Here is a 10,967-nt window from a genome sequence, read left to right as displayed (position 1 = left end):
GTTTAAGAACGCCAGCATTGTGCTATTATTAAAGCGTAAGGGTAGGTCACACTAAATGCCACATTTTTTTTGTCCGATAAATGTGTTATCTTACTACTGCATATGTGTTTTCCTGTATTTTCTGGATAAGGTGATAGAGAAAATTGCTTAAACAACACAACTATTGTTGACTAAGAGTTCTGTATATATATTTTAGAACAACATTTTACTTTTTATCTTATCTTGAGAGTCAAAATGAGACCCAGTAGATTCATGTTTTGATTTCCAACTAATGTTTTTGATGAACTGATCAGTTTAGTTCCCCTGCCTTACATGTAGTACCATATTTTCTTTACAATAGATAAACAGACAGACAGACGGGTAGGTAGAAGAATTTCTTTGCATCCATCATAGTGTTTTGTTTCTCATTATAAAGCTAATTATGGAGCCGAGTGTCCTCACCAGCTTGGCCACCGAGGTGCTGCGCAGTGTAGACAAGGATGCCATCGGGTGACAAAGGCTGGAACTGCAGCTGCACAACACTCCTGTATCTGATAGTCTGAGGTGGGAATGACATCCACGACGACAAGTTGCCGTTGAAGAATGGATCACTGATGGTCACAGCTGAACGTGCACAACATGAGAGCAGTTAAAGAATTGAACAGTGAGGCTCTCGTCTAATTATATGCATCAATTACATATGCAGCGCAATGATAGGGTTCAGAGATGCGACCTTTCTCGCAGTAAGGCCCCACAGTCCCCAGGGGACACTGGCAGGTGTATCCATTTGGGAGAGGGATGCAGGTGGAGCCGCGGGCACACAAAGGAGGGGGACTGTGCTCGACATCACACACAGACACGGTCTCTGAACACAGAGCTCCCTTCCATCCAAATGGGCACTGGCAACTGCAGACGGACACAGTCAGATGCTACAGGGTGTTGTATGTGCGTTATTCCCCGCCTTGTTTTGTGCACCTGATCATATGAAGGCTGTTGAGGTTTCATCACAACACTTGTACACATCACATTATGCAGCACTGTTGTGTTATTTATGAGTGGAGTCATTATAAATAATCAGAAAATAAATTCAAATGTGTTCCTCTGTTCACTCACTACACCGATGCGCCGGAGTCAACACATGTCCCTCCGTTCCCGCAGTGAATATGAACACACGGCGTGACGCCACACTGACCCACACTGCGTCCAAAGGCCGGGTGTCCCGCAGGCTGTCCCAGTGCTTTGAACGGTCTGTCCTTCCTTGTGCGAAACTGCACATCAGAAATGCACCCTGTGAAAAAGAGAAGAAGAAAAAACGACCACATGACCCTGCCAGTCAATAGATGTGAGCATTACAATGTGATTCGGGTCCTATGTTCGCATGTGTTTTCGTTTTCCTGCTCAAATATTGTTGTTCAATACTAATTCTAAAACTTGATAGAACAAAGTCTCAACACAACTACAATCCACACACATGACTTCAGAGGTTTTGAAATCCTTGTTTTCCTCCCTGCCATCATGCATCTTCCTCATCGTGTTGACTTTTCCACTTTCGTAATTCAATTTTATCAAGACAATATTTGCTTTGGCCTGTACCTGCTGAGCACAGGGCCTTCTATAAATACAAGGCCTGAGCACAAGCCTTGTAGTCATCTGCACATGCAGACTCCCTTCTCTCTGCTGCATTAGTCATTGGCATAAAGAGGATGCAGGGGGAAATGTCATGCTCATTCATGAATATTCATGGCATGATGCTGTCTTCTTGGCAGACTCAAGTGATGGCTGCCGTGCTGCAAACACAAACCATCGAAAGGCAAAGCAGATTTATAGGGAGGATTATATAAACCGGCTATTTTTAATTTATAAGAGAACTGAGTTGGAGTCTGACTATTAGCAGTGAAATGTGGAGGGAATGTGTTTGTTGCAGGGAAACGTTTTCACGGGAAGTTTAAAAAATAACGGGATCCATCTCCAGCTGACATATGGCGAAAGGCAGGGTACACCCTGGACAGATCGCCAGTCCATCACAGGGCCACTTAGAGACAAACAACCATCCACTCTCACATCTATGGTCAATTTAGGGTGTCCAATTGACCTAATCCACAAATGTGCATGTTTTTGGACTGTGGGAGGAAACCAGAGAACCTGGAAGAAAACCATGCACACATGGGGAGAACATGCAAACTCCATGCAGAAAAGCCCTTTATCCGACCGGGTCTCGAACCCGGGTCTTCATGCTGCACAGGCAAGAGTTCTAACCGCTACACCGACCGTGTGGCCCCTAACAGGATCCAAAGTGTCAATATTGTCTTAAAGAAATTCTTAGAAAACAACCGCACCATGAAATCAGAACTTTAACAAACTCACTCATGTCTTGTTATTTAATCAAGAACATAAATTGAGTGACAGTTTTTTTTTTTCTTTCCCGGCAGCCGCAGTCCCTCCTGCGACACCTTTCCACAGGGGAGTGTGGATCTGTTGATAACTGGGACTGAAGTGCATTATCAGTGTGTTCACTGCCAGCCATCATGATTAGGGCTCGAGGAAGGTCACACAGATCTGATTAGACGTTCATGAGTTCTCATTACACCGCGAGCAGAAAGGTTATGGTTCCACCAGCCCCGCCTGGCTCAGGTAGTGCTTACCAATACCTACTGTGGACTACTGGCAGTGCAACGCAGTGTGGGCAAACAGATGCTTTATACCACAGATGATTTGATTTTTGCCGGGTCTATTTGGTGAGCAGAGAATGAATTCTTCCATGATAAAGAAGTGCACACACGACATCACCGCAGCCTCTGAACACCAAGAGCTCTTGCTCACCTCAAATGGATCTGCCACGACATTTCTAATAACAGGCTCCATCGCTATAGTGCCCAATACCGCTGAATTTTGTTATGATGATATTCATAGCTGTCGTCATTAGAGCGGTTATGGCAATCTTGCTCCACAGCACTGCACATTAGCCGGCACAATGGATGTTCACCAGGACACATTCCTACACCTGCGAGAAAGACCATAAATGATGCCGATGACGACAAAGTTTGTTTGCATGTTATGCAAGTGACTTACGAGCGGTGGCACCGTTTTGCACTCGACACACAACTGTATGGGGTGTGAAGACATCACAGGGTGCAGACACAATCAACTTCAGAACCGTGTTCTGAAAGTGTTTGAGAGTGTAACTCTCTTTTCATTACACACCTTCGCCTCCGCTTACAAAGAGACAAAGATCCTGAGAGAAACTCAGAAACCCCAGTGCTCTCAGCGCAGACAGCAGTGTTGGGATGTAATGAAGCTGTAGCAGTCTTACCCTGAAAGCCCTGATGGAACCTGGAGCCAAGCGGCAACAGTTCAGGGGTGTACTCATTATATCCACCTACAAAGAGCTGGTTGAAAACATTGAGGCCCACCAGGGGTCCAGGCGACGACCCCGTCCTGTTACGTTGACCGTTAACCTGAGGAAGACATGATAAAATGCCAGAGTCTTAAATCTGTACATGTCCCTGGGTGGGGGGACAATTTATTTAGAAAAATACCTGCAATTGAGGGCGACAGAATGTACGACCTATAGACAGATACTGCGTTGTTCAGTTTGTACCCAAGTATTAACCCCAATAAAATAAAACAGTTCAATTACAATAAAGGAAACACCTGCTTAACTATATATACATTTGATATTAAAGCAAAGACTTTTAGATGAACAAAAAAAAGGTTTGTCACAAAAATGTACAAACGTATATAAATAAGAAAGAATCTGCTGATTAGTATGGGTAGAACCACACTCCCTGTGCTATATAGTACATTTCCATGCTTTTAACCCTGAACAGACTCTGCTAACTCACAGCATCTCACTGAAGATGTGGATTTTTGAAGCAAAATTTGAACATCCTGTTTGACCAGACTTTCAGAACAGAAAGTGATCTCTTGGTACAAATAACCTGAAGTGTTTCAAGAGTGTTCACCTCACTGTAACACCACTCACCAGCTTACACCAACAGCACCAGAAAGGATAAATCTATTTATATTGTTGTATACGTGTATTATGATGATGATGACCAACATTGCACATTTATTTCACTTCCCTTTATTTCATTTGTCCTCATAAATCACGTGATGCACTTTAACTGATGTTTGCCGCAGATGGTCTTTGAATGACATTGATTTTGCTGCTTCTATCTTTGTAAAGCACTGAATGGACTTTGTGTAGGATGGAGTGCTGCACAAGTGAATCTGCCTCGGTCTTTGGTTCTGGTTCCATGTGTTCTAAGGTGAGTCTGATCCAAAGTGAGTGAGGACAACAGTGTTAAAAGGTGGAATGGTTTACTTTACATATCACATTTTAGTTTTAACCCCCACTATCTTTATGTCATGTACATTATTAGTAGCGTTTCTCATTGTCACTTTACCTTCAGCCATCCTGTTTTCTTGGACCTCCCGAATGTGACGGTGTGAACGCTGACGTGGTGGTTCACCGGATTACTGACTATGGTCGCCACACCTGATCCGAGGTTAAATCTATGAATAACTCGGCCATTTTTCAGTCCCAAAGCAAAGAAGTCATCACCGTCACTTCCTGCAAAATAGACACATGGAAAGTTAGCCATAAACACAGCAGACTCAAAAGGTATAGCCTTCCCTTTAACTCAAACTGCAAAACAAAAGTGCTTTCGGTAAAAACGCACATCAGAAGCAACACATACGACAAACTATTTATAATGATTTGCTTTAATTTGACATTTACAGGTTTTGCACGTATGATGTATTTTGCTTTTCTACTTCAAACTGCATTGCAACTTGATCATTCTCATTCCTTGGTGATCAAAGATGCCTCTTCATTAAAGCAATTATCATGCGAGGTGCTCACATCTCATCCGTTCTATATTGTTCCTTTGAATATGAAGCATTACCAGCAGTGCTGTTCCCTCTCCTGACAACTGTTTCATTATTCATATTTCTTGTTTTTGCCTCCACCTTGAAGAATTTTTTTCTCTCAAGGGAAAACAAATGCAGACAATCCTGAAAATCATTCTCCCCCCTCCCCCTCCTCCCCTCCTCCCCCCCTTCTCCTCCTTTGGATGAAACATGCTGGTAACAATAACACAGTGGTTACCTGCCACCAAATCTGACCCCACAGAAGGGAAACCCTAATTTGAAGAGACGGCTACTGACAGCCTCATAGTGCACCTACACCTCAAAGTCTCTTTATGGCAATTAACTCCACCACTCTGGAGATGCTGGTCTTGTGTGTTTACTTCATCCTTAAAATAGCAACATATTTCTTTTGAGAGTCAAGAACAATAAGACTTTAGTTGGAAACGAACGAATTGCTGGACCACGGGAAGACTCATTATTATGGTCTCCAAATCTGCCAAGAAAGAAAGTCATCAGGGAATCGCCTTGATTAGAGGCTCTCAGAGGAGAGTGGAAATCTATTAGATGGCACATTACCATACACAGCGGGTGAAACCTCTCGATTGCATTTCTTTTTAAATCTTTAATGAAGTTTGACATCTTAAATCCATCCAAGGAGTTTTCCTCTTTTCATTTGACAGAATGGTTTTGAAATTGCGCTGCAGGTTGTCAGGGATTGGCCTCACCTCGTCCTTTATGCCCGGCGAACAGGATCAGGTTGTCTTTCACAGCGGATGAATTGTTGGCGAGCATGAACCTCAGTCTGAACTCGTAGAAGAAAGTGAGGCTCGGGATGGAGGAATAAGCCACAAAGGAGGTGTATCCAAACTCGTCACTTCCACTGAATCTGGCGCGAGTTATATTGATGGCTGCAAAAAGAAACACATTTTCCAACACGTTTAAAGGATCATGTTTGTGCTAAAATGAATTAGCAGGTCTGAATCATGATTTCCCCCCCTTTCGCAGGTTACCAAAAGATGGCACTATTGCTACACAGCACATACTAGAGGGTTGTTGGGAGTGAAAAAAAAAAGGAAGCAAAAGGAAAAAAAGAAAAAAGAAGAAGCTATTAGATGATGACCTGTTTTCAAATACTATCGCCTCCTCAGACCTTTTCTATTTTCATTAGTAGCTGTTTAGGAAGGGTTATGGGCAAGGAAGCATCACTTCATAGACAGTGTTCATAAGCAGAGCACAACATTCCCAGTGATTCAGTTACTGTCTTTAGTTTACTTATTCAGAATGCCTGGTTGATTCAATAATGTTCACTCATGCATTCCATCCCAGCACACCCATCTACTTGATTTTACACTCAATGTGAATTCCTTCACCACTTTGCAATTCTATATGTGTTCAAATTAACATGCTCTCCCCCTTTCTCCATATGTGTGTGTGTGTGTGTGCGAGTAAGTGAGTGAGGATTCAAACACAAAACAGCTCCTCTGCACCTGAAACGCCTTGCATATTCCTCTGCAGCCCCAGGCGATGTCTATGAGGGGTTCACAGCTACCCCCCCCCATCCCCCGCCCCCCCATTCAACTGTCCTCAGCACTGTTTGGCTGCTAAATTATTGATAAACCTGAAAATGCTTCTGTTATCACTTCTGGTCGGGCGGAGGTTTATTTGCTTAGCTGTGCCGCGATTGAATTGATCATATATTCGTGATTATCTTTTCGGTCCGGCCATAACACCTGTTCAGACCATGAAGACATAAGGCAGCGTTACAGAATGAAACAGTTAATAGTCTAATATCTAACTAATATGATGACTATCACAATAGAGGACCAGGAAATAGTACAAATAGTGTCCATAACAGAAACAATACTATCAAATAAAATAAGCTGAAAACAGCTCCACCAGATTAGTACCAGTACAAAAAGACAGGGAAGGGGACAACATGGGATAAAATACAATGAATAAACAGCTCTACTTTTAAAGTGTGTGAATATATTCTGAAATAATACCACACAGTACTTCTTCTCTGCAAAGCATTTGTGTAACATGGTGTTCAGGAGGAACGAATAACATGTGGCACCATGGTGGGAAATGCATTCTGCCAAAAAAGAAGAAAGAAAAAAAGAAAACAACCTGCATGTACATCATGCTCATCTCAGCAGCCACAGAGCAGCTGGGAAGACAACACATCTCTTGAAATGCTGCATACAGTATATATATATAGCGTTATGTTATATTCTTTGCAGTCCAGGAACGATGCAAGGTTAACGAGAATCCCAATAAATCAATACTGGACTAATGTGCTGATGCGGAATATTGCTGCAGCGTTAAAGCATGCACATTAAAATCATTTTCAAAAGGAATGGAATGGTTAAAAATTGTACTCTGGAAATGGAATGTACCAAAGAATGCAGAACATAAAGGGGGGTTATATTTCCTCAGGATGCCCAATATTGTATATATAAAAATGGTTGTAGAGGGTGCAAGCATAGAATTCAAAGAGGTAGCAGCCTATTCAGCCTACTGTTTTTAGTCATTAGTCACATTAGCCAATACTGTCCGATTTTTTTCACATCTCCCCTATTGTATGATGGTTTGGGCTCAAGCATCGCCATCTATAACCACCCCTATGTAACCAAGCCCTAAAAATAATGGATAAAAAGCCCATCCATTGACATCATTGCCAGTTAGTGAAATAGTATAACTTACTTAACGTCGAGAGCTTCACTCATCTTTGTTTTCTCAAACTCATTTTCAAATGTTCACACAGTCTCGCCACAGAGCGTCTATCCAAGTCCATCCAAAAACACGGTAGTGCCAGAGTAATCAGGAGTGAGGTGAATCGTGACTGTAAAATACCAGACCGACATTTGGACAACCCGCATTCTCCATTAAGGGCTGTCAACTCTGGGACGCATTGCCAAGCGAAATGAAATTAATATCAGAAATAAAAGTGTTCACAACAGAGGTTAAGTGTGGCTGAAAGAAAAAACAGAGCTGTACCCATTCATCGTTTTAGATATATTAGGCTTGATATGACTTGCAAGTTGTGTTTTAGTGTACGATGAAGTGTAGTTTTATCGTACTTTATATTGTTTTATGTTTATCATTTGACAAGAGTTGCAAACCAGCACCAATAGCTATAAACTAATCTATGTGCAGCACATCAGTTGCATTATTTCTATTGGAACTATGTTACTGTATTAAAGTTCTAGTCTTCTATACTGATGTCGTGCCAATAATATTGAGCTAATATCATGATTTTTGCACTGAATTCTGGTCGCCTCAGTAATTAGAGAGATAACCACACTTGATGGTACTGTTCTGTATATTTTAAACACAGCATATTGTTTTCTGCCCCCACTTTTAATCCCAAATATGACACTTAAACACGAGGTGTGCGCTGATGATTCTGAGTGAAGTTATCTTTAACCCATTAGTATTTCACGACCTCGACTCTTCACATTCTCCTGCTTGTTCACAGACCGTCCTTATCTGTTAAAAAAAGCAGACGCTGGAAACCAAGAGGTGAAAACTTTCAATTTTGAAAGAAAAAAAAATAATAATAAATCACATCACATCACATCACTACCTCAAACAACAGGAGACTATTTTGTCAAGGATAGCACACGGGGGAAAAAGTTGAAAAAGGCAAGGGCCACTTCTCTGATCACATCTGATATCATCAGGATTAAAATGCAGACATCATCTGTGCACTTAGTGCGACACTGGAAGGTTAAGATTGCGCCGTGTGGTATGTGGATGCTGGGAGTCTGACAGGAGCTGTGGCACGGCTGAGTGACTTATATGCCAAGCACCCTGCTGCTCCCCCAGTCAGTGAAGTCAAACAAAACCCTTTGTTTTCGAGAGCCGCAGCCTTTTGTAGGCCCTCGTTTTTAATAGTGTTGCTGCTTTGAAAACGAAATCTTTTGAAGCATTGTTAAATAGAAAATTACCCGCTCGCTATCGTTTGTCACAACACATCCGCACGAGGCAAACTTCCGACGACAGCCACTTTTCATTTACATTAACGCTCGCGGCTCTGATGATAAGCATCTGCGCGCTTACCTGCACACCAGTGCAACTGTTAGGAAGGAATTAGCAAGGCACTATTTGCAAATGTAAACTAAAAGTGAATGATAAAACCTTTTTTTTTTTTTTTTATGATACTAATAATAATAATAATAATAGAAGGAAATCAGCATCCTCATCATCTTCTATAATCTTTCAAAGTTTAAGCAAGATATTTTAGTCTGGAACCCCCGGGATGCTGCTAGCATGCATTAAGAGTCAAATGCAACAAGAGGAATGCAGTGGTTCATTTATTCTGTTAATCAGCTCAACAACTACTGCTTGTAATTATTATGACTTTGCTTAGATTAGCCTTAGATTAGCCTGTCAGCAGTTTATGACCCTTGATTAAATCTTTTTTTTTATAGCTGTGGAGTTGTGGGATACAAATAAGGCCATGTATACTGTAACTCACAATGAAAGATTAAATAAGAGTGAACACACACACACACGCGGGCAGAAGGGATATACTGTACTTTATACGGGTGATAGAGTATTCAAATTTCTGCTAATGTGATGGAACATCTACGCTCTATTTTTATGACAGAAAAGTGACTTTGTGGCACACTGGTGGAAATACTTATGTTTGGAAATAGATTATACAAACTAAAATAGTATTTCGGGTAACACTTTACATTACAGTGCAGTGGTATTGCGCTATTTGTACGATAATAGTGTATTTTAGAATTTAGAACAATCTTATTTCTATGGTAATCACCAACTTGCTAATATCAAGGGGAAATGGGGAATGACGGATTTTCATGTGATGGTATTACACTGATATAACTGTAGGATAGAGATGCAGCTAACAATATACAATACATTTATAATGGATTGATCTGGTGATTATTTTCTTGATTAATTGAGTTATCGTTTGGTCCATAAATTGTCAGAAAATGTTGATCAGTGTTTCCCAAACTTGGAAATGATAACGTTCTTAAATGTCTTGTTTTGTCCAAAACCAAAAGGATTCAGTTTGAATTATTCTGTTGCTATATGGAGCAAAGAAACCAGAAAATATTCACATTTAAGAAGCTGAAAACTTGTTCTAATTCTTTAAAAAACACATTAAAAAAAGGATGAATCGATTATAAAATAGTTGATAATCGCTTAATTGAGTAACTGTTTCAGCCCTACTCTAGGGTTATCTCCTTATTACCACACTATTACATTGCAACAAGGTGGAAATGCATTCAAAATAAGTTTTGCATGCTGTTACCGTACTGTAATGTAATGCTACAGCAGCCATGAGCGTTGCTTTGATTATGAAAACTAACGCTGGAGGAAGATGCGTCTGCTCCATCAGCAGATTTGAGTTGAACTCCCAACAGATGATCCTTTCACCGTGTCACACTGACAAATACAGGCTATAATTATCAGTGTGGAGCGCGTTCTTTCGCAAACACCTACGTTCATCACACAGTAGACCTTGTCTTCCGTAAGGGCAGAGACACACGACCTCCAACGGTGACTTTGGGATACATGTGGCTCCATGACCGCAGGGGTTGTGCTCGCAGGCATTGAACTGGCACAGCCGGCCCGTGTAGAGCGGGGGGCACTCGCAGAACCAGTCCTCGGCGTCACTAGACATGAGTACACATAGAGGGAGACATCATTAGCCCAGAGGTGAAAATGAACCGTGACTTTATAGCAACGTGTGCAGATGCTTTACAAGCTCACACCGCGGCCTGCTGAACACACGCGGAGCACAGTGAGGGTGAAATAACCCGCCACCTAATGCACGAGTGTGCAAATATGTGAGGGGTAAATGTGTCCCGCAAACTAAAGGAGAACTTTAGTACTCCAGAACTCCAATGAATGCACAGAAAACGGCATAAAAACGGAAGCGTCCGGATGGATAACGCCACAAAGCACATGATTAGATTCATAAATTGTACATTTAACGTCGCCTTTCCGACTTCACATGCCCTCTCTCGCATACGGCAAGAAGAAAAATAAGGTGACATTACATTCAAAGTAATCCTCAATTCATACTTTATAAAAAGCTCTAAGATGTGTGCGGATTTGAAAGGTAAAATATCAGCGAGGAG

General features: G+C 41.5%; 1 protein-coding gene across 1 annotated transcript in view; it reads right to left on the bottom strand.

Annotated features, from left to right (window-relative positions):
• The window catches only part of eys (eyes shut homolog), a 135,996-nt gene that overhangs the window by 1,555 nt on the left and 123,474 nt on the right, over positions 1 to 10,967 (bottom strand). Inside the window, exons 42-48 of the mRNA XM_058651249.1 lie at positions 10,327 to 10,499; positions 5,577 to 5,759; positions 4,386 to 4,552; positions 3,290 to 3,434; positions 1,093 to 1,267; positions 713 to 885; positions 442 to 603 (exon numbers count right to left, since the gene is read on the bottom strand). Coding sequence (XP_058507232.1) covers positions 442 to 603; positions 713 to 885; positions 1,093 to 1,267; positions 3,290 to 3,434; positions 4,386 to 4,552; positions 5,577 to 5,759; positions 10,327 to 10,499 — 1,178 coding nt within the window. The remainder of the gene's footprint in view (positions 1 to 441; positions 604 to 712; positions 886 to 1,092; positions 1,268 to 3,289; positions 3,435 to 4,385; positions 4,553 to 5,576; positions 5,760 to 10,326; positions 10,500 to 10,967) is intronic.

Source organism: Solea solea, chromosome 15 (assembly GCF_958295425.1).
Source record: "Solea solea chromosome 15, fSolSol10.1, whole genome shotgun sequence".
NCBI lineage: Eukaryota > Metazoa > Chordata > Actinopteri > Pleuronectiformes > Soleidae > Solea > Solea solea.
This window is presented reverse-complemented; position numbering and strand designations above follow the sequence as displayed.